General features: G+C 41.9%; 1 protein-coding gene across 2 annotated transcripts in view; it reads right to left on the bottom strand.

Moving 5' to 3' along the window:
- The window catches only part of LOC139959365 (SEC14-like protein 5), a 96,198-nt gene extending 82,601 nt beyond the window's left edge, over positions 1-13,597 (bottom strand). For both annotated transcript variants that reach the window (XM_071956911.1, XM_071956912.1), the window contains exon 1: positions 13,397-13,597. In XM_071956911.1, the coding sequence (XP_071813012.1) occupies positions 13,397-13,459 (63 nt within the window). In that variant the 5' untranslated portion in view covers positions 13,460-13,597. The remainder of the gene's footprint in view (positions 1-13,396) is intronic.
- Between the last annotated feature and the right edge of the window lie 10,874 nt (positions 13,598-24,471).

Below are 24,471 nucleotides of genomic sequence, written 5' to 3'. Positions count from 1 at the left end.
CTTGCGAGATTAATATACTGCGCAGACGTGAAAAGGTCATATCAGCTGTTTACATTCCCCTGTGCTTTTGCCTTTGTCTTATGTGTTGCACTAGTACGTACTACTCCGTACACCACTGCACAACAACGTACAATCATCGCACATTAACAGCATACTGTATTCAAACCACTCCGTACTGGCATTACCATATAACATGTTAACCCAGATTTGAATTTATTCCAAACCCTTCAAGTGGATGAGCGAACAATCTTACTAGTCAGTGTTTTACTGCTTGATGTCGCATTTGAGGCTAATCCAACATGGAAGGCATTTAATGTTAGGTCTAAAGACCTAGTAAGGTCTACTGTATCTATATACAGTAGGCTAGTGCAACTTAATTATAGGCCAGGCCAGACGTAATGGTTTTAGCCTTTTACTAACTTCCGTAGCAACCGAACCCAAAATCATCCGTTTTGAAATAACCATAAAATTACAGAGAATGGCCTCTTCAAAAATCTGTCAGTACGGCATACAATGAATTTAAGGTTATTACAGTAGATTTGGTTATTACAGTAGATAAGTGGACTGTCATTCAGTTTGTTTTCGTCTCACAACCGTTACCGCATCTTTTCTGCAGTGTTGGTCAAATCGGTTCAAAGAAAATGAAATTGGTTCACGAATAGCATCGTTTGGAAGTGTTTCTGTTAAGAAGGGCAACGCGCTGACAAACACATACATGAACGTCCTACCCGCCCAATTGCAACTTGATATATCGGATATTTCATAACTTAACCGGAAATCTTGGGTCACCATTAAGTCCGCAACCAATCACATTACATTTAATGAGAATGCAAGAGGGATTGAATGAAACCCCAGAAAGTAGGATATTTCTTTAAGACTGCATGCGGACTTGAAGTATGAGTAAAGGAGTGTTCCCACTAAGGGAATTAATTGCCCTTGCGGACTTGAAGTACGGGTGCATACTTAAATGTGAACAAGGCCATAGTGGCCTTTGTGCTGTTAAGTGTTTATAGCCCATCATTTATGCAGTTTTTGACAAGTGTTAACCTAATATTTCACTGAAACTTTGATAGACTGTGGTTAGGTCATGTTTAATATTGATGTGTTTCTTTCCAGAATATTAGACTGAATGTCCTCTTCAAATTTGTAAATGGTTACAGGAATGTGACAGTAAGTTTCACTGCCAAAAGTGTAACCAACATAAATGATACTGTAACTAGCAGTCAGACTGGCTAATGTCTACGCAATGTTAATCATTTCTTTGTGGTATAATATTTCATATGCAATTAGCCAAAACAGTGTGAATTTAACTAAATGAGTTTGAACGGATACAGTATTGTCTCCAAGTTATCATGAATAGCAAGCAGCAAAGCAGTCATAGTTCTAGTATCATGAATGTCTTTAAAATATTATCAACATATCCTTCTAATGTTTTTCATACTTTCCAAGGTAAGTTCTATGTGTTTTAGCATGAACCAAGCCTTCTGGGTTGTGTAAACGTTTAGCGTCACCTCCAAAACAAAAGTGACTGAAGGTATATACAATATGTTGTATGTGAGATAATCATTTGCAATATGAGTGCTACAGTAAGAGACTTCAACCCAATGTTTACAATTGCTTTGAAAATGCCCATATTTGCTTTACCTGACATTTACAGTACCTATCTTTTATAACATAAAACTATTTTATTCTGTGTTCTGTATTCATTCACTTGTTTCACTAGTTGTACAGGTAGTTGACGTACATTCTCTGCTACTTGGCATAAATATTTTTATTTAAATCAGTGTTTGATTAAAGATGTTTTGAATATACATTGAGATTAAGTGTTTAATTCTTCATTAGCAAAAAATCCTTTACAACAACTTGTAAACATTTTTGTCACATCTGAAACACACGTAAAATGTTAACGTCACCTCCGAAACGCATAAGTGGGAAAATTCCAACTTTTGCAAAACTGCATGGATTTTTGGGCAAATTGGATTGGATATTAGCCCTCTGTGAGGAGACATTATTTAGGGTGTTTGACTTGGCCTTATCTTTTTTTTTAAATAGTTTAAAGTTAAAATTAAGAAAAACAATCCTTGATTTTCAATAAATTTTTAGTTAACATGGAAATATCTACAGTAGTATTAAAAACTTTCTGCCAAATCCTTTTAATTTTTAAGTAACATATAATGATAAGCATTTTAAAGTTTACTTGAATCAGAGTACTGTTTTAACACTGTGTAAATATGGTTGCTTAAAAATATATCTTTTCTTAAAGTTTCCTAGAGTCATACAGTCACCGAAAAATTACACACATAAACGTATACGTTTAAGCTCCGAAAAGTTGAAGTTCCAAAAATTTGAAACATTTAACATGTGATGTTAGTGAAAATTTCAATATATATGGTGTTTGAAATTTTGGCCCTCAGTGTACAAAAGTTACACCACTGATTGTGAAAATGACCATATACATACTCACACACACGCAATCTTGAGTTCGTAGATTTGAACTGTCATTGGATCTATCCTGTCACAAAATATTTTTTGCAATAAATCGCATTGCTTTGCAAAAACAAAGAACTAACATACATTTTGTAGTTTTCATTCATGCCATGATATTATGAAAATGTAAAAAAAAAATTATTCATTACATGAAAGTCTCCAAATATAAACCTGATCCAGTAATCTCCAAGATTGTCCCAAATCTGCATACATGTTCAAGTCAGTCTCCCGGAAATAAATCAATTATCTGGCTTACTTTGCTTTCTGTATTGCGTTTCACTCTTGCTGATTTATTTTTCCTCGACTATTCATACTTAACTTGACGTTTAATGATGAAATGAAAGTACATCATCCAACCCTTATTGCTTAATTGTGATATCCCAAGATACTTTCAAGTAAGGAAAAATTCTGTTTAACTTTTGTGGGACTGTTCCACTAAATTTGACATGGGAGTGGTCAACATATGAGCTGTCCAAGAGTACATCACAACTGAAAACTGTATACACAAAGACCTGTTTTTGGCCATTACAGCACGACAAAATTTCATTCTTTCTAAACAAGTTTGCTTCACCAACATTCAAATGTTATATCTTTAACATGTCAGCAAACTTGGACAAAGCTCAATGGGGAATAGCATTGTTTATGTTTTCAGAAAATGACCTCAATTGACCCTAAAATTTACCCAATATTATGACATGAATGAAAAGTTACTGTAACTCACAAAAACCTCTCACGACATTTCCGCCAAATCGAATGAAAAATCAAAAGTGAAAGTTGGCCAAATCGTGCGATAGCTATATTGCTCCAAATTCCACTTATCTGACTAATGAAGAGCAAGCGAGTTTCAGTTTGTCCAAGAATTAAGTGAGAAACAGAAAAGATGAGAGGTTTCCATCTCTTATTTGTAGCACTCACCTGTGGGAATCACCCAATTACTTCACTGGTAAGGATTTTACAATACAGCATTGTTATTTCAAAATATTTTATTATCCAGAAAGAATTCTTCTATCATGGATGCAGTTTGCTAACTGACTGATTAAAAGATTGTATTTTGAGGATCCGGTTTGCAATCACAATTTGCTGCTAGTTGCTCTTCAAAATATTTCAAACATGAACAACTTGCTAATTTAGGCTCGGTTTAGTTGTGAGTATAGCCGGCTAATGGTAGGATATATTTTTTTACAGAAAACGTTTTGTTTTCTTGTTGGTAAACACAAGGGGTAGTAAAAGTTCTTAGATAGGCTACCCTACTGACTTTTCTACATGAAAGCAGTTTTATTCATCACACAATGTCATCTTTTACTTGCTAAGATATTTGGGGGCTTATATATCAAGATTGGAATATCGGCCAAAACATATTTCGGCGATATCGATACAACACTAAACTTGTTTGTGAATGACTTTAATAAACTACACGTTTTGAACAATTGCAAGATTATAATGTTCAAGTAGTATCTGGATTGACACAGGTACTTTCAAAGGAATGAAAATAATTACTGTTAAGAAGACATTTATACTCCATTAAAATCACACCAAGAGTTTAGCGACAGAACTGACAGTAATATAATTTTGACTGAAACTTCCGTCATATCTGTAAATCAGTAAGGTAGTAGTGCATGAGAGGAGTGAGAGTATTAATAAAGGTGATAATGCTGGTTCCCTCTAGTTGTTCATAATCTAAGTACACAATTGTCACACCCAAACATCCACCACTCAAAACTACCACTTCTTAATTGTCTGACAATTATATCAAAGTTCAAACCAAAGTTAACGTCTTAATCTTTTATTCATGAAACATCCAACAATGTAGTTTCACTCGAACGATCAATTATTTGTTACTTTAAATTGGCTATTCTTCTGGCCCAGTTTCAGTTGTGATGGTCTTTCACAGTGGCAGATTCTTTCTACATTGAAATTTCTCACTAGCTTCTCATGTTTCGTTCAAAACTAGACAAGTTTGGCCCATAAAATTTCAATATGTTAACCTTGGCGTTTCTTCTCGCACAGTATACTTGGCCTATAGTATATTTAAGAGTAAAGCATCAGAAGGCTGGCTCAAATGCAATGCAAAGTCTCAGTACTGTTGGGTAACATGAAAAGAAGATGCTGCCCTTCAATCTGCTGTGGATAGAATGAGTTAGACCAGAAACATCTGGATCAACCAGCACTTTATGATGCTTTCTTCTAAGCTTCTTAGGCCTTGTTCACACTTTAGAACGCAAAGGCGATTAATAACCTGAGTGTGAACGCTCGCGTACTTGTAATTCAAGTCAGTATGCATTATTAAAAATAACCCTCCTTTCGGTGTTTCTTCAATCTTCCTTGCGTTCTTAATAAATGTAATGAGAACTGCTTGCGCGATTCGCGCTGCTACTGCAAACCCTAGTTAAAGCAAAAGCATGTCACAAGTAAATTTACACAGACACCTGATATTACGAGGGCAATTTTCTTATATTTTTCTTTTCTTTTTCGCCCTCGCAATTGTGCTTTCGGATGGCTTTTTAGCACTTGCGAGGGCGAATCGCCTGTCGCCCCGCTTATTTCTGACCCTGTTGCAATGTAATGTAACGTAGCAAAGAAGGTGAAATAACTTTGAACGTAGGCTATACCCATAAAGATATATATTTAGTACACTGGTAGTGCGAACCATCGTAGTGTAGGCAATGCATCAGTGCACATGCACGTCATTACGTTATATGATTTAGCTTTACAGCAAGCGAGCTAAATCTGCGTGACTGTATAAAAAAACATAGCTACAGTACAGTTAACGATCGCTAATTTAACATTTGTGACGATAAATTGGAAACAATTCAATAATTTCTTCACTTCAAGTTGTAGTTTTGAACACTATGCCTTTTGAAACATTTTTTTTTTCATTCACACTGTTTAACATTCAGGAGAAAATGTAACCCTCTTTTTTTTTTCTCTCTCTGAACGCCAGTGCAAGAAATCGGCAAGCCATTGCGTCAAAATCGCGTCATAACAGAAACACTGGTGGTGATAATTAATTATACTTAAACACCATCACATTATGTGGTTGTAGTTTTCAGATACGGCCAGAAGGTGGAAAAGGTGAGCTGCCGTAACAACTTACGTTTCATCATTTCAAAGTTTCATCCTTTAGGGAGTATCTTTTGTGATATTGTCCCATTAACATGTTATATTCTTTTGATAAAAGTTTCTTTACACCGACCGCAAACACCTTGTGCTTCTTTATGTAATCCCTAATTACATACATGTACAGGTGTGTTACTGTAGCTCAGTGGTTAACGCCGGTGCCTTTCAATCATAAGGTCCCCGGTTTGAGTCACTCCCAGATTGATGTAGGCCTATGTCGTCCAGTTACAGAGTTGTTGACAATTAACAATTCAGAATCATGGACGTTAAATATGAATGTAAGAGACTGACTTCGGTCAGCTTGCGGCTTTGATAAGCCAATGATGGCTTCTTCGCGAGTTCCTGCTTGCAGGAGGATCTAAATTACATGTACATGCCTCCAGAAAATTATAAGAAGCTTAACTTTCCTGACATGAACCCAGTCTAACCATCCTTATCGACTTTCTTTGATTGAAACTTTCTCATGTTATATTCATCATCCTGAATTTGGTATCCTAAAATTGAATACAAATATAGTGTACATGTAAGTGTGGAAAAAAATTGTTTTCCACATAAAAAATTTTCAGTGGAAATTAAGCAGCGGAAAGTACCGTGTGAGGAGAATAACTGAAACCCTAGTCAACTAAGGCCTAGCCTAACATGTTTCATTACTTCTATCATGTATCCTAAATTAGGTTTGCTGAGGTATACTGTACGTTGCCTGATTAAAAGTTTGGATGGTTGCAGGGCTATCGTTAGGTATGCAGTAGTGTTCAAACGATTAACCTAATCGGAATCGTGGAATACCAGTTATGTGATACCGATTATTCAAAAACACATGGAAGGTGAAAATATCAAGTGATGTTCTAGGTTTGCTATTTTACTACGAAAATTCAAAGAAAGATACCCTCTATACGTATCTAACAATGTAATTCCATAAAATTAGGGTGCTAGGATCGCCGATTTTGCATCCCTCGTGGTTCGTGACTTCAATGTTTCTCGGCACAGTAAGCATGGTAACAATACCAATTCCGCGAATTAACGCAGTCACTGTTTTGAACAGACTATCATATCGCTCAATACAGCTCTTATGTAAATAACGTTGCGAGCGAGTTATTTATCAGTAGCACTAGTAACATTGAGTAATGCGCTGCACTGTAGACATAACTACTGCTAGTATCGGTTGCTCTGTCGAGTGATGTGATCATGTTTCGCCAAAGTAGAATAAACGGCAAACGTAGCGACATACTTCAACTGAAATTATGGGTTGGGCTTTTTTCTGCTTGTATGATGAAAAAAGGACAGGCATGTACGATAGAATAGCTCTCTTTTCGTGTTTCGATTAGGACTGTTCTTGTTACGTACGCATGCGTTGGCGTACTTTGCTATGACAGTATTTCCAGGAATTTTGTCACTCACAATCTTGAAAACTCCACAGACAAACAAACAAATTTTTCTGAACAGGTGTTGCGCAGGCCGACTTCTCTGTATACATTATCTTTTAACATGAATGGCTTTTCAGTTTTGGCTGTGGCATTGGAAGTTTTAAATGTTTTTTAAGTAATTAACGGTTACTCAAGTAAACAGAGGGGACAAAATCAAATATCACCATTAGGTTTTATGTACATTATATTTTCCTTTGTTAGTTAGACACTGATCAAGTCATCTCGATTAAGAGTAAGACGAGTGTCACACTATTGTAAAAAATTTCCATGACCAAAACGATAAAACTACTATGTGATGTTATTTACGTTTTCCATAACGAGTCTCCCACCCCCACCCCTCCCCCATATACGCTTGAAATATTTTAGTTACCCGCAAACTAACTAATTTATGTGAAAATAATCATGGAATGAAAGTGAAACGAAAGCATACGAAAATAATGCGACTATTAACAGTTCGTTTAATAAGTGACAGATCTTATCATTAGTTACGTAACGATCTCTTGCATAGGCATGTAACGAAAATCACAGAGAAAAGGAAGAGTAAAAAAATCCAAATAGTGAAAACAAATAGTAAAAAGAGAAATATAGTCCCTGACAAAAACAAAGTGACGTAGAGAATGCTCCTTTCAAATCGTCAGCTGAAAAATATTAGCCTAATACTTAAAGTCCAATAGGGGCAAATTCCCTCGACACATCAGAACCATTTCTGCCTTCTCTGGTCTCAGACGATTCCTCTTTTCATCATATAAATCTCCTGCTTCGCTGAACAGTCTCTCGCTGGGCACACTGGAAGGTGGGGCACACAAATACTTCAGTGCTAATTTTCCAAGACGGGGAAATCTGCGGTAGTTTAACTTCCACCAGTCTAACGGATTACATCCGCGCCCTGGTAACGGTTCTGATATGTACATGTTCATTTCAAGTTTAAAATCAACTCCACTGTCAACACCACATGCTGAACGGGCGCCTTTCTCCATCACGAATTCTGCATATTCCTCACAAAAAAGACCCTCGCTTTGAGCTGCATTACCTTCTTGCTGTTGGGCGGCAGAAACTATGGCAGGGGGGTCGATAGCCACCTCATCCTCCAGCCAGTCAGTAGCTCTTTGGTGTGTTGCCTCGTCCGAGAAAAAGACTGTTTTAAAACGAGGATCTAGGAACCAAGCAAGAACTAATAGCTTGTTTTCCTCCACTGTTGTAAAGCGACGGTTAAGGGATGCCAACATGGTACTCTTAAGGGTCTGTATGCCCTGGTCAGCCTTGTGTTTTGATAGAGAGCGTCTCAGCACCGACACTGATGGAATAACCATTGAAATAGTAGCCGATGCCATAGACGCTTGCCGCGTAAGTTCTTCAAATCGTCTCAATGTGGAAACAAGTGTAGAAGCCAGATTCCATTGATTTGCCGTCATCACTGGCATGTCATACAGACTTGCAGACTCCACCAGGGCGTTCTTCTGGTCGATGATTCGCTGCAACATATAAAACGAGCTGTTCCATCTCGTCGAAACGTCCTGCAGTATGTGGTGGCTTGGAATGTTGTGCTTAGTCTGCAGGCACTCAGACAATGGTGGGCAAGAGGTGAGTGGTTGAAATGCCATGCTATACCACGGGCAACAGTCAACATGTCATTCACTGACAGCTGGACTTTGATGGCATCGTTTATCACCAGTTGGAGAGTATGTATTAGGCAGCTAAGGTGGTCGATGCCTGTCTGTGTCAAGCCTGCAATGACGATGTCAGCGTTGTCCCTCAATATCTTCACCACCTGATCTTTTCCAATTTCCCATGTCGCCAGCATTCCCTCAATTGATCCCTTAATGGCATCTGCTGTGTGCCTCCCAACAAACGAAGCTGCATTCAGCACGCCATGTTTTCTTTCGAAGTTTAGCCCAATCCAGTGACCTGTCAGGCTCACCAATGAGTTTGATCCAACTGTTGAAGACCAAATGTCAGTTGTGAAGGCAATGTGTTTGACTCGGGTAATTTCCTCCTTCATTCTAGTACATCTCCGGAATTAACTTCCTGCTGATGTGGGTGTCAGATGGGAGTGGGTACCTCGGATCAAGGGAGTCACAGAATCGCTGAAATCCAACATTTCTTGTGATTGAAAAGGGTTATAAGTCTAGCAAAATCATTTCTGCCAGTTTTGAATTAACCCTAATAGTGCGTGAGTCCGTTGGTTGCCACTTGGTAACTTTGTCCACCATCTGTGTCAGCTGCATCTGGTGGACTCTTTTTGCGCTTTGAGATGATGAAGGACCAGCTTTGTCAGCGTCTAACTTTCGTTTCAGTTCATCTGCCTTATTTTGACTCTCTTGAAATTCCTTGAATTTATAAGTATGAGAATTCTTCAAGTGATTCTTCAAGTTGGTGCTGGTGAAGGTTGCTGAAGTTTTTCCCCCGCGAGAAATTAAGGTACCACAAGCAATACACTTCGCTTTAGTAATATCGTTAGGAGAAATACTAAAGTAATCCCAAATTTTACTGGTTGCGATACAAGGCATGGTTGAAAGTAAAGATAGATACTACTGCGAAAATTCAACAAGTTTTCTCAGTGTGATAAGGTAAATTGCATGCGTTTCGTTTAGTCGCCGAAGATATTGTGAACCAATTTGTTAGCACGACGGTGCGAAACTCGGTTAGTATTTAAAAACCAACAACTTTATTTATAAGCATTATCCTCTTTTTTTTCTAAACTATCTTCTATCTGTTCCAATCAAACAGCCAATAAACTTTGTTATGGCTACCTGTTTAAACTTGCCACATCTCCTCCTCCAACTTAATTTAGAGGATAGTTTATCTGATCTAAAGAATTTCCGGTCGAGTCAGAAGTGGTCGCTAATGCCCTTCTTTTCGCCTTCTTTGAACTCAGCAATCAAATATTTTATCCTGTGTAACTGCTAAGCCGAGGAGGGGGGAGGGGGTTTATCATCTATGTGTTCTCACAATTAATGTGTTATTTGTCAATGTGGTTGATACGGCCGATGTTGATAAGGGGCCTTTTCCAAACTCGCCGTTGCGGTATGCCGCGGAGAGCCGAATTTCCGCGGAGGCTATGAATATTCTGAATGACATCACTAGGCTTTGACCGATAAGTCCCGAAGATTAATTAGGTAGTCAGCGGACAGAGCATTGTCTGCGGGCACAATGGACAGCCTGCACTGAATAGAACGGCTTATCGTGGATTGAATGAGTAGGCCTAGCCTATGCCTATTGTGTTCAGCAGAGTGAAACCCGGTCCTGCAATGCAAGTTTATTTTGTTCGGAGAGAGAAATAAACACAACCTGGCTTACTTGTTTTTTGGCTTGCTTCTTTTTTATGTTATTTCACATGCCATTTGATATTTAATACCCTGAGAAACAAACCGAAATCTTTATTAAATCAGGGAGTTGTTTTGCGGGTAGTTGTTCCATAACAACTCCCTGATTAAACGCTTTAATCGATTCGCCAATGAACAGAGTACAGTAGCTGAAGGAGTTCGACAACGTTGCCTACAGTACATACACCCATATGTACTGTTAACACTCGTGCCGCGCGTGTGTGGTGTTCGACGAAACTTCGAATTTCGAACTGTAACTACTTTGTGTTATAATCAATGAATATTTAATCATATTTAGCAGGAGACCTAAGTACATGTGGCCCATAAAATTACCTTCATTGCACATATACTAAGCAGCAAGCGCAGTACATATTGAGCGTCTAAATATAATTAAGGCCGAAGCCACGGACTCCTTTCTTGACGGAAACTAGCGCTAGGCGGCGAGAGATATGCTGGAAACACTTCCATATTCAAACGCGCAGCACATAACGCTATTTCACACATGCTAGGCTAGATGCTTTTCAATGAACTGCGTGACTTGGCCATAACTCAGTGCTCGATAAGGGCAAGAAATGTACAAACGGAACAATTTTTACCAAGAGGTTGCATTTAAGACCTTTTTATATATGCCATAAACTTAAAAAAATAATTAACATCGATTTTTTTTAGGAAGTGACAACTTCAACAGAAAGTCAAAGTTTTTCTTTCTTGAAAGTTTATTGTGGGCCGTTGTTGTGCAATGTAGGCCTAGGATAGGCTCATGCATGCCTACCAATTTGACAAGGTGCATACTGATGGTGCTTGTATTACGATAGTTGTAGTTACGATGTTGTAAACAACAATAGGTGGGGAAACACTTTCTTGACGAAACAGTAGGTCAAATCAGTAAATCACTACAGTATAATAACTTCCTGGACTGAGAGTATCGATCGTTTCTGCTCCTAGCAGCAGCGCTTTCTTTGTAACTCTAATCGGATTAAGTGCATGCTAGCTCTGTGGTGGAATATTTCGGAAAGGCTCGGGAGTGATCACTTGAGCTTGCTGCACTTGAGACACACCTGAGTGCACACGAGCTGTGCTCTTCCGCGGCATACCGCAACGGCGAGTTTGGAAAAGGCCCCTAAGCTTAGGTTATGTTTAGGCATGAAATGCTCCGTAGTGCAGTTTATTTGATCCCCTTATTTGTGATTTCATGTTTCTTTTCTCACACTTTGCAAAGGGTCATGTTTCCCGAACCATCCCCTCTATTTTATCGTGGATTCTAGCTTTTTTTTTTCCCACCTGGATTTAGAAAACCCATCCTATACCCCTGTGGTAAAACGTCATTTTAACTCATTTTTATGCTTCGTGATTCGTGTAGCCTGTCATTAGGAACTGATAACTACACCCATATCCATATTTTCCTTTATTGGAAGTTAACTTCAAGTTTCAATTACCACGCAGCAGTCAATAAGGTGCGAAAACTGTCGGGTTTACGTTTACCGTGTTTGTCAACATAGTATTGGTTCATTGACCTTGATTTTCCGACTTGGAAACCCGTCACATTCCGGCGGGAAAGGCTTTGGTCAGATACACTGGTAGATGCATTGCTGTGCACAGTTATTTCAATGATGCGTAACATACATACCAGGGCAGCTAGGGTGCTGGGGATACGATGTTTACGTATGTTCTCTTGTTGAACAAGGGCCCAGTTACACATGCCTCATATCGCAGCTAGGAAAAACGATAGGCACACTACAGGTGTATTTTATTTGTAGAAATTAGTAATACTGGTTTTCAACCGTTTTTAACAAATGTAACAAGGAATGGAAACGAATTAAGACAATCGACGACGACCCGTGGCTTGAAAGTAAATAACAAGCCGAACGTATACTGAACTCGTATTCATGTTCGGCAGCGTGTGTAACGTTCACACAGACCTGTTGAAAGAAATGTTTATCTTTTCCTCCGGTAGACAAGAAAACAGACGATAGTAGAAAAAGATAAGTGGTTTATTTTTTTCAATATTTCATTTCACCGCCTTAAGTTATGGTTGCCACTGTTAAGTTAGGAAATCTTCAGTCCAATCTCTTACTATTGTGCGGGGCACAAATATACTCAACTTCGTGCTATTGTTTGCCGACACAATAACCATATATTACTAAACAATGCTGTACGTCTTGGTTTTTTATTATCTCCCGGACTTGCGCAATGCATACAGGTCACTACTGCTAGTTTAATCCACTATGGTCGGCATAGGATAATGTGATGCTTCAATGGTTATAACTCATTAAATTGTGAAAGCAATCACTTATGTTTTGCGAATTATGACATTTCAAGTTAATAATTTATTCCTTGATTGAACCCTGAATGATATATACAAAGTGGCTATTCTTACGACTGTTTGTAAGAATAATTTCCGATAACGCATGCGCAGTTGCTATTTTTATGACAGGAGTACTATTTTTTACGACCATGAGTAACAATAATTTCCGGTTAGGGTTAGTGTTAGGGTTAGGATTGGGGTTTAGGGTTAAAGTTAGGGTTAGGGTTACCCCTACTACATGCACAGTTGCTTTATTTACTTTACTGCGCTTGAATTCGCCTTTGTCGTAAGATTAGTTTATAAATAATTGTTACGACTAGTCATAAGAATAGCCACGGCCATATATATATGCAAGAGCATACACAGGGAAACCAGAAAAACACAACCACAATTGTTTCGACCACGTACTTTATTGCCGATTTCGTATAAAGGGGATATTTTTTTCTTTGTTAAATAATCGGAATCGGAACGATTTGGAAAAAAATAATCGGTAATCGGTATTTCTGTTATTTGCATAATCGGTTGAACACTAGTATGCAGGCAGTAGTACAAGGCAGCCATTCCAACGGTATGCTGATACATATTAGCACGTCGGGTATATGCTAACCCTAAGTTAGGCTATAACAAGCCTAATTGGCTACAATGGTATAGGCTTACGAATTTAGGCTATTGTCACTGTAGACTGTATTACTATTATCCTATACCGATTTCTCTAGTATACAGAATAGAAAGCATCTTACCGCCATAACCATTTCGAATGGATGTTTGTAGATGCGAACCGGTGAATGATACTTCTGAACCATCTTTACCGGGTAATATCACATGAATAAGGAGAAAATAAGACCCTTGGTGGGTCTGAAGGAGACACCCGAGTACGATTCGACTGTGCGTATTCCGTAGGCTAGTAGTAGTACTACAACAACCTACTCAACTAACTAGTCACGTAACTGCTGCATAGTACAAACACAATAGGACTTCCGTGGTTTAAACAAGAAAATCACATACTATCGTTTTCTATAAGAATTGATTTGCGGAACGTCGCAGGCGCCCTCATAATTTTGTCATATCTTACGCAGTGTGACTACAGCAGTAATCGTCCATCGTCTGCATCTACAATCCGACAACTACCGGTCCAGTAAATTAGTGTCCACACAAAGACTTATTGAAAATCACTCATCATATCTTACCTTCTCTATCGGGTCCGGTATGATATTAAAAATAATTTGTTACGATGGCGTTACTACCTGTTTAGGCTTTTGAGTTTTGATGCTTCCCAGCTTAATTCTGCTGTGAGATTGATTGTCGACTTCTGCGTGACTTTTGTTGCATATTTGATCGGTTTCTTGTAATATTCTTTATACATTGAAGCTTCAAGTTTACAATAAAAGTAAAACAGTCATTTTAAATTCCTCGAAATACATGTTTGCGTCATTAATTTGTTTTTCATTTGACAGACAAAAAGAAGTTGCATGACCCCATATAAATAAATATAAGGAACGAAATCTTATTGATCAAACTTCACAAAACCTAGTTTACCTGGTTTTGGATCTTCTGAGCATTTTACTTTCCGCAACAGCAGATGTACCTATAATTTACCAGGTGATTAGCTGCATCTGGCACTAACTGTAAGAGCCTGACCGACGCCCCTCCCCCCCCCCCCCCTTTCCAACAAACCACATCTTTCCTCCCGCATGGTGTAGGCCTAAATTATGTGTTTGTTGTGCTAAAATACGATCTGTAAAGTTTTTTTCTGAAAATCTACAAAGTACTATGACCGGAGTTCATTACCTTCCCCTATTTTGCTGCTAGTGAAATGAGGACGTCGATAGACACACTGAGGTAAGTGTCGAATGGATTTGAAGTCCGTGGCCCCTTCCCTGTAGCTTTGAATGATATAATTTCGGGCCGCGCCTTAAATTGTTGGTTTTGTTTTACCAAATGTACACGCGATTTTCCCCTTTGAAGTGCCTTACCTCTTGCCGGGGGCATGTAAAACGCCAACTATGTCTTGAAACCCATACTATAGACCCCGGGGAGCTTCCCTTGTGAATTGCAATCCGTGTCACCTCCCTCGAGGCGTGGTAAATCGTCAAAAGAACCCCATCATGCTGTTTTGTCATTATTTTGTACTGTGGATACGAGACAGAGATGAGTGCTCCTAGTCCTTTTGAAAACAAAATCCGCACTTCCCAGCCGCTACGTTCTACAAAGGCCTTTTTTCCGACCAACGAGTATATATGCACTAGACGTGTGTTCAACGTAGGCGAATTAGTTTAGGTAGCATACGCCCATTAAAAGCCCCATTGACTTACACACTAAATCACAAAAGTAATGTCTTCTCTAAGCCTAGATAGAAGTTTTCATTAGCTAAACGCTACCCATCACTGGATAGCTGACAAGTTTGCCTTTCATGGCACCATCAATTTTCCGTACCATGACCATGCAGATTTTTTGCTACGAGAGCCGGAACTTTTCGTCACTTGTAAACAAACCTCTTCACTCAGTGGGAAACAAATTTCCTACGCTGCTCCTTGGAGGCCTAAAGGGGTCTATTGACCCAATTTTTTAACCACATGTGCTTCCTATTCATGTTATTTAACATCCAAGCCACAAACAAGCACATCCTAATTGATAACATAGCAAAAAAGTTGTTCTCCTGCTCCTAATTGGCACTTTTCCTGAAATAGGAGAACACTTGCCGCGGATTGATATAGACGCTAATAGGAGTATGGTACCTTAAGTTTAGTTTAGTTGAAAACCGGATCACGAGGGACACTCAGTCCCCATGAAGGACCTTATAGGAGAGGAAAAAAATCTTAAGAAACAACCACTGAGACCCGACTACACTGCTTAAAGTACTTTTGCAAAGCATTCTTAAACCCATTGACACTACTTGCAAGTACAACCTTCTCAGGCTAACCATTGTACTCATTCACCACCCTGTAAGAAAATAATTGATGCCCAGAAATTAATCCTAGTTTGTGTGACCTCTGGTACAACTACTATTAGCAATCATGAAAAACTAAGTGAAGGACAAACTGTCCAAACCATACGTATTCTTGAAAAGCTGAAACAAGTGACAACGTAACCTTCTAGGGTGTTGGGGGTGGGGTTGGGGGTGTGGGTGGGGTGGTTGGAGTAGGGGTGGTGGTGGGGTAGGGTGAGGGTGAGGGTTAGGTGTTGAGGTGTTGGGGGTTGGGGTGTTGGGGGTTGGGGTGTGGGGTGTGGGGGTGTTGGGGGTTGGGGTGTTGGGGGTTGGGGTGTTGGGGGTTGGAGTGTTGGGGTGTGGGGGTGTTGGGGGTGTGGGGGTGTGGGGGTGTGGGGGTGTTGGGGGTTGGGGAAGGTGGGGGTTGGGGAAGGTGGGGGTTGGGGATGTTAGGGTTTCGGGGTTAGGGTTTCGGGGTTAGGGTTAGGGTTTCGGGTTTCGGGATTAGGGTTAGGGTTAGGGTTTCGGGGTTAGGGTTAGGGTTGGGGTTAGGGTTTCGGGGTTAGGGTTTCGGGGTTAGGGTTAGGGTTTCGGGGTTAGGGTTAGGGTTAGGGTTAGGGTTAGGGTTAGGGGTTAGGGTTAGGGGTTAGGGTTAGGGTTAGGGTTAGGGTTAGGGTTAGGGTTAGGGTTAGGGTTAGGGTTAGGGTTAGGGTTAGGGTTAGGGTTAGGGTTAGGGTTAGGGTTAGGGTTAGGGTTAGGGTTAGGGTTAGGGTTAGGGTTAGGGTTAGGGTTAGGGTTAGGGTTAGGGTTAGGGTTAGGGTTAGGGTTAGGGTTAGGGTTAGGGTTAGGGTTAGGGTTAGGGTTAGGGTTAGGGTTAGGGTTAGGGTTAGGGTTAGGGTTAGGGTTAGGGTTAGGGTTAGGGTTAGGGTTAGGGTTAGGGTTAGGGTTAGGGTTAGGGTTAGGGTTAGGGTTAGGGTTAGGGTTAGGGTTAGGGTTAGGGTTAGGGTTAGGGTTAGGGTTAGGGTTAGGGTTAGGGTTAGGGTTAGGGTTAGGGTTAGGGTTAGGGTTAGGGTTAGGGTTAGGGTTAGGGTTAGGGTTAGGGTTAGGGTTAGGGTTAGGGTTAGGGTTAGGGTTAGGGTTAGGGTTAGGGTTAGGGTTAGGGTTAGGGTTAGGGTTAGGGTTAGGGTTAGGGTTAGGGTTAGGGTTAGGGTTAGGGTTAGGGTTAGGGTTAGGGTTAGGGTTAGGGTTAGGGTTAGGGTTAGGGTTAGGGTTAGGGTTAGGGTTAGGGTTAGGGTTAGGGTTAGGGTTAGGGTTAGGGTTAGGGTTAGGGTTAGGGTTAGGGTTAGGGTTAGGGTTAGGGTTAGGGTTAGGGTTAGGGTTAGGGTTAGGGTTAGGGTTAGGGTTAGGGTTAGGGTTAGGGTTAGGGTTAGGGTTAGGGTTAGGGTTAGGGTTAGGGTTAGGGTTAGGGTTAGGGTTAGGGTTAGGGTTAGGGTTAGGGTTAGGGTTAGGGTTAGGGTTAGGGTTAGGGTTAGGGTTAGGGTTAGGGTTAGGGTTAGGGTTAGGGTTAGGGTTAGGGTTAGGGTTAGGGTTAGGGTTAGGGTTAGGGTTAGGGTTAGGGTTAGGGTTAGGGTTAGGGTTAGGGTTAGGGTTAGGGTTAGGGTTAGGGTTAGGGTTAGGGTTAGGGTTAGGGTTAGGGTTAGGGTTAGGGTTAGGGTTAGGGTTAGGGTTAGGGTTAGGGTTAGGGTTAGGGTTAGGGTTAGGGTTAGGGTTAGGGTTAGGGTTAGGGTTAGGGTTAGGGTTAGGGTTAGGGTTAGGGTTAGGGTTAGGGTTAGGGTTAGGGTTAGGGTTAGGGTTAGGGTTAGGGTTAGGGTTAGGGTTAGGGTTAGGGTTAGGGTTAGGGTTAGGGTTAGGGTTAGGGTTAGGGTTAGGGTTAGGGTTAGGGTTAGGGTTAGGGTTAGGGTTAGGGTTAGGGTTAGGGTTAGGGTTAGGGTTAGGGTTAGGGTTAGGGTTAGGGTTAGGGTTAGGGTTAGGGTTAGGGTTAGGGTTAGGGTTAGGGTTAGGGTTAGGGTTAGGGTTAGGGTTAGGGTTAGGGTTAGGGTTAGGGTTAGGGTTAGGGTTAGGGTTAGGGTTAGGGTTAGGGTTAGGGTTAGGGTTAGGGTTAGGGTTAGGGTTAGGGTTAGGGTTAGGGTTAGGGTTAGGGTTAGGGTTAGGGTTAGGGTTAGGGTTAGGGTTAGGGTTAGGGTTAGGGTTAGGGTTAGGGTTAGGGTTAGGGTTAGGGTTAGGGTTAGGGTTAGGGTTAGGGTTAGGGTTAGGGTTAGGGTTAGGGTTAGGGTTAGGGTTAGGGTTAGGGTTAGGGTTAGGGTTAGGGTTAGGGTTAGGGTTAGGGTTAGGGTTAGGGTTAGGGTTAGGGTTAGGGTTCAGACCAATGCCCAGTCGGGACGTCAGAATGCCCAGTCGGGACGTCAGAATGCCCAGCCGGGACGTCAAAATGCCCACTCGGGACGTGAAAATGCCCAGTCGGGACGTGAAAAAATTTCTAAGTACAAAATGCCCTATCGGGACGTGAAAATGCCCTATCGGGACGTGAGAATGCCCTATCGGGACGTGAGAATGCCCTGTCGGGACGTGAAAGTGCCCAATCGGGACGTGAAAGTGCCCAATCGGGACGTGAAGAAAATGGACAGTCGGGACGTGACAAAATATTATAAAAAAAATACTTCCCCGGGGGTGGGGGTGTCGTAATTCATACTTTTAGATACCCCTGCACCCCTTCGACAAATTGGCGTCATTTTGGTAAAAATTTGAGGGGGGTGAATTTTTGGGGTGGGGGACCCCACCGTCAGTGCAAAACTTGGGGGGGCATCTTCAAACTTTTTTTACCCTTCCGTTACATCCTATTGATGACGTCATAAAAATTTCAGCTCATTTGCATATTCGGTTAATTAATTAAAATTCATTAACCGATCTGCCTAACACTAAATTACTCTATATACGGGAAAATACCTACTTTTATACTTTGGAGCGTTACCATGGTTACTGGGTCAGTCCGATTTCCCCCATCTTTTCAGGGTACCACCGCTAGGGTGTCACCTGTCCGAAATAGGATGAAACTTGTAGGTGCGTCTCTTTCCCGGGGTGGTAGGGGGGTAATTTTGAAAAAAAGTCTAAAACGGTCATAATAATTAGTATTACTACGTACGGGAAAATCCCGACCCTTCTACTTTGGAGCGTTACCATGGTTACTGTGGTGGTCCGATTACGGCCATCCTTTCAGGGTACCACCGCTAGGGTGTCCCCTTTCCAAAATAGGATTAAACTTGTAGGTGCTTCTCATTCCTGGGTGATAGGGGGTCATTTTGAAACAAAATCTGAAAAGGCATAATAATTTGCTATATACGTTTTTGAAAATCCCGACCCTTCTACTTTGGAGCGTTACCATGGTTACTGTGGTGGTCCGACTACGGCCATCCTTTCAGGGTACCACCGCTAGGGTGTCCCCTTTCCAAAATAGGATTAAACTTGTAGGTGCTTCTCATTCCTGGGTGATAGGGGGTCATTTTGAAACAAAATCTGAAAAGGCATAATAATTTGCTATATACGTTTTTGAAAATCCCGACCCTTCTACTTTGGAGCGTTACCATGGTTACTGTGGTGGTCCGACTACGGCCATCTTTTCGGGGTACCACCGCTAGGGTGTCCCCTTGCCGAAATAGGATGAAACTTGTAGGTGCGCGTCTCTTCTCCGGGGTGGTGGGGGGTCATTTTGGAAAAAAATCCGAATAGGTCATAATAATTAGTGTTACTTAGTGTTACTATGTACGGGAAAATCCCGTCCCTTCTACTCTGGAGCGTTACCATGGTTACTGGGGTGGTCCGATTACGGCCCTCTTTTGAGGGTACCACCGCTAGGGTGTCCCCTTTCCAAAATTAGAATAAAACTTTTAGGTTTGTCACTTCTCCGGGGTGGTAGGGGGGTCATTTTGAGGAAAAGTACAAACAGTCAGCAGAAAACTCTCGGTAGCGTGCGCCATGGGACGCCCGGAAGGTATTAAATTCCCCCACCACTCCCCACGCCTACGAACCGCCAAAATAATCTCAGATTCATCATCAGCACCCCAAGAAGCACCAGAACAGGTGTATTTCGTTCTTTTTTGGAGACACCCACTTGGGGTCGTGCCCCCCTCCCAATGGTTTTTGGCCCCCCATGCCCCCACACAACGCCTAATTCCAAAATTAACTTCAAAATCGTGTTCAGCGTGTCGAGAACAACCAGAAAAGATACACACTGCCCGTCTTTGCGACAAAAATTATTTTCACCCAAAAAAACCATAAGGGGTACCCCTTACGGTTTTTACCGAAATTGCCCCAAAATGGATTTGGTCAAAATGACGTCACAGGGGGTAATCGATGCCCAGGAGTCCAAATCTGCAACTCCCAGGTCCATACCTGCTTCCGCTCGGGAGATATAGGGTCCCAGAGGACCCGATAGAAATACGTGTTCTTCATACGTGCAAAAGTTGGAAAACCCCCTCTTTTCAACCCCCCCTCCTGTCCTCTCTGAAGTACCCATCGAAATGAAATTTTGACGTGTAGTAGAAGACACCCTCTTCATTGTCATACATCAATTTCGTGTAATTATCTGACCGGAAAAGGCTCTTTGTCTATATGATTTCTACTTGCGCCAAAAATAGGTGTTTTTGTCTTGAAAAGTTAAAAAAGTACCTCTTTTCGGTACCCCTTCCTTTCCACCGAGGGTATGTGACGGAGCTGAATTTTGGCTATGTGGGAGACAAGAGTCGTAGCTACGTGTAGACAACTCATACGGTAGCATTAATTTTCGGGAAGGGGGTATAGTCTATACGTTTTTGAGGTTCTCCCCCAAAGTAGGTGTTTTTCACCGGTAGTATGTTATAAACGTTTTTTCGAAATCCCGACATTTATACTTTTGAGCGTTACCATGGTTATGGGAATCAGTCCGATTTCCCCCATATTTTCAGGTTGTCACCGCTAGTGTGTCCCCTTCCCACATTTGAATAAAACTTGTAGGTGGGTCTCTTCTCCGGGGTGGTAGGGGGGTCATTTTGGAAAAAAACCGAAAAGGCCATAATAATTAGTGTTACTATGTACGGGAAAATCCCGACTCTTCTACTCTGGAGCGTTACCATGGTTACTGGGGTGGTCCGATTACCGCCATCTTTTCGGGGTACCACCGCTAGGGTGTCCCCTTTCTAAAATAGGATGAAACCTGTAGGTGGGTCTCTTCTCCTGGGTGGTAGGGGGGTCAGTTTGAAAAAAATCCGAAAAAGTCATAATAATTAGTGTTACTATGTACGGGAAAATCACGACCCTTCTACTTTGGAGCGTTACCATGGTTACTGGAGTGGTCCGATTACGGCCATCTTTTAAGGGTACCACCGCTAGGGTGTCCCCTTTCCAAAATTAGAATAAAACTTTTAGGTTTGTCACTTCTCCGGGGTGGTAGGGGGGTCATTTTGAGGAAAAGTACAAACAGTCAGCAAAAAACTCTCGGTAGCGTGCGCCATGGGACGCCCGGAAGGTATTAAATTCCCCCACCACTCCCCACGCCTACGAACCGCCAAAATAATCTCAGATTCATCATCAGCACCCCAAGAAGCACCAGAACAGGTGTATTTCGTTCTTTTTTGGAGACACCCACTTGGGGTCGTGCCCCCCTCCCAATGGTTTTTGGCCCCCCATGCCCCCACACAACGCCTAATTCCAAAATTAACTTCAAAATCGTGTTCAGCGTGTCGAGAACAACCAGAAAAGATACACACTGCCCGTCTTTGCGACAAAAATTATTTTCACCCAAAAAAACCATAAGGGGTACCCCTTACGGTTTTTACCGAAATTGCCCCAAAATGGATTTGGTCAAAATGACGTCACAGGGGGTAATCGATGCCCAGGAGTCCAAATCTGCAACTCCCAGGTCCATACCTGCTTCCGCTCGGGAGATATAGGGTCCCAGAGGACCCGATAGAAATACGTGTTCTTCATACGTGCAAAAGTTGGAAAACCCCCTCTTTTCAACCCCCCCTCCTGTCCTCTCTGAAGTACCCATCGAAATGAAATTTTGACGTGTAGTAGAAGACACCCTCTTCATTGTCATACATCAATTTCGTGTAATTATCTGACCGGAAAAGGCTCTTTGTCTATATGATTTCTACTTGCGCCAAAAATAGGTGTTTTTGTCTTGAAAAGTTAAAAAAGTACCTCTTTTCGGTACCCCTTCCTTTCCACCGAGGGTATGTGACGGAGCTGAATTTTGGCTATGTGGGAGACAAGAGTCGTAGCTACGTGTAGACAACTCATACGGTAGCATTAATTTTCGGGAAGGGGGTATAGTCTATACGTTTTTGAGGTTCTCCCCCAAAGTAGGTGTTTTTCACCGGTAGTATGTTATAAACGTTTTTTCGAAATCCCGACATTTATACTTTTGAGCGTTACCATGGTTATGGGAATCAGTCCGATTTCCCCCATATTTTCAGGTTGTCACCGCTAGTGTGTCCCCTTCCCACATTTGAATAAAACTTGTAGGTGGGTCTCTTCTCCGGGGTGGTAGGGGGGTCATTTTGGAAAAAAACCGAAAAGGCCATAATAATTAGTGTTACTATGTACGGGAAAATCCCGACTCTTCTACTCTGGAGCGTTACCATGGTTACTGGGGTGGTCCGATTACCGCCATCTTTTCGGGGTACCACCGCTAGGGTGTCCCCTTTCTAAAATAGGATGAAACCTGTAGGTGGGTCTCTTCTCCTGGGTGGTAGGGGGGTCAGTTTGAAAAAAATCCGAAAAAGTCATAATAATTAGTGTTACTATGTACGGGAAAATCACGACCCTTCTACTTTGGAGCGTTACCATGGTTACTGGAGTGGTCCGATTACGGCCATCTTTTAAGGGTACCACCGCTAGGGTGTCCCCTTTCCAAAATTAGAATAAAACTTTTAGGTTTGTCACTTCTCCGGGGTGGTAGGGGGGTCATTTTGAGGAAAAGTACAAACAGTCAGCAGAAAACTCTCGGTAGCGTGCGCCATGGGACGCCCGGAAGGTATTAAATTCCCCCACCACTCCCCACGCCTACGAACCGCCAAAATAATCTCAGATTCATCATCAGCACCCCAAGAAGCACCAGAACAGGTGTATTTCGTTCTTTTTTGGAGACACCCACTTGGGGTCGTGCCCCCCTCCCAATGGTTTTTGGCCCCCCATGCCCCCACACAACGCCTAATTCCAAAATTAACTTCAAAATCGTGTTCAGCGTGTCGAGAACAACCAGAAAAGATACACACTGCCCGTCTTTGCGACAAAAATTATTTTCACCCAAAAAAACCATAAGGGGTACCCCTTACGGTTTTTACCGAAATTGCCCCAAAATGGATTTGGTCAAAATGACGTCACAGGGGGTAATCGATGCCCAGGAGTCCAAATCTGCAACTCCCAGGTCCATACCTGCTTCCGCTCGGGAGATATAGGGTCCCAGAGGACCCGATAGAAATACGTGTTCTTCATACGTGCAAAAGTTGGAAAACCCCCTCTTTTCAACCCCCCTCCTGTCCTCATTGAAGTACCCATCGAAATGAAATTTTGACGTGTAGTAGAAGACACCCTCGTCTTTGTCATACGTCAATTTCGTGTAATTATCTGACCGGAAAAGGCTCTTTGTCTATATGATTTCTACTTGCGCCAAAAATAGGTGTTTTTGTCTTGAAAAGTTAAAAAAGTACCTCTTTTCGGTACCCCTTCCTTTCCACCGAGGGTATGTGACGGAGCTGAATTTTGGCTATGTGGGAGACAAGAGTCGTAGCTACGTGTAGACAACTCATACGGTAGCATTAATTTTCGGGAAGGGGGTATAGTCTATACGTTTTTGAGGTTCTCCCCCAAAGTAGGTGTTTTTCACCGGTAGTAGTTATAAACGTTTTTTCGAAATCCCGACATTTATACTTTTGAGCGTTACCATGGTTATGGGAATCAGTCCGATTTCCCCCATATTTTCAGGTTGTCACCGCTAGTGTGTCCCCTTCCCACATTTGAATAAAACTTGTAGGTGGGTCTCTTCTCCGGGGTGGTAGGGGGGTCATTTTGGAAAAAAACCGAAAAGGCCATAATAATTAGTGTTACTATGTACGGGAAAATCCCGACTCTTCTACTCTGGAGCGTTACCATGGTTACTGGGGTGGTCCGATTACCGCCATCTTTTCGGGGTACCACCGCTAGGGTGTCCCCTTTCTAAAATAGGATGAAACCTGTAGGTGGGTCTCTTCTCCTGGGTGGTAGGGGGGTCAGTTTGAAAAAAATCCGAAAAAGTCATAATAATTAGTGTTACTATGTACGGGAAAATCACGACCCTTCTACTTTGGAGCGTTACCATGGTTACTGGAGTGGTCCGATTACGGCCATCTTTTAAGGGTACCACCGCTAGGGTGTCCCCTTTCCAAAATTAGAATAAAACTTTTAGGTTTGTCACTTCTCCGGGGTGGTAGGGGGGTCATTTTGAGGAAAAGTACAAACAGTCAGCAAAAAACTCTCGGTAGCGTGCGCCATGGGACGCCCGGAAGGTATTAAATTCCCCCACCACTCCCCACGCCTACGAACCGCCAAAATAATCTCAGATTCATCATCAGCACCCCAAGAAGCACCAGAACAGGTGTATTTCGTTCTTTTTTGGAGACACCCACTTGGGGTCGTGCCCCCCTCCCAATGGTTTTTGGCCCCCCATGCCCCCACACAACGCCTAATTCCAAAATTAACTTCAAAATCGTGTTCAGCGTGTCGAGAACAACCAGAAAAGATACACACTGCCCGTCTTTGCGACAAAAATTATTTTCACCCAAAAAAACCATAAGGGGTACCCCTTACGGTTTTTAC

This window comes from Apostichopus japonicus, chromosome 19 (genome assembly GCF_037975245.1).
Source record: "Apostichopus japonicus isolate 1M-3 chromosome 19, ASM3797524v1, whole genome shotgun sequence".
Classification (NCBI taxonomy): Eukaryota; Metazoa; Echinodermata; class Holothuroidea; order Aspidochirotida; family Stichopodidae; genus Apostichopus; species Apostichopus japonicus.
This window is presented reverse-complemented; position numbering and strand designations above follow the sequence as displayed.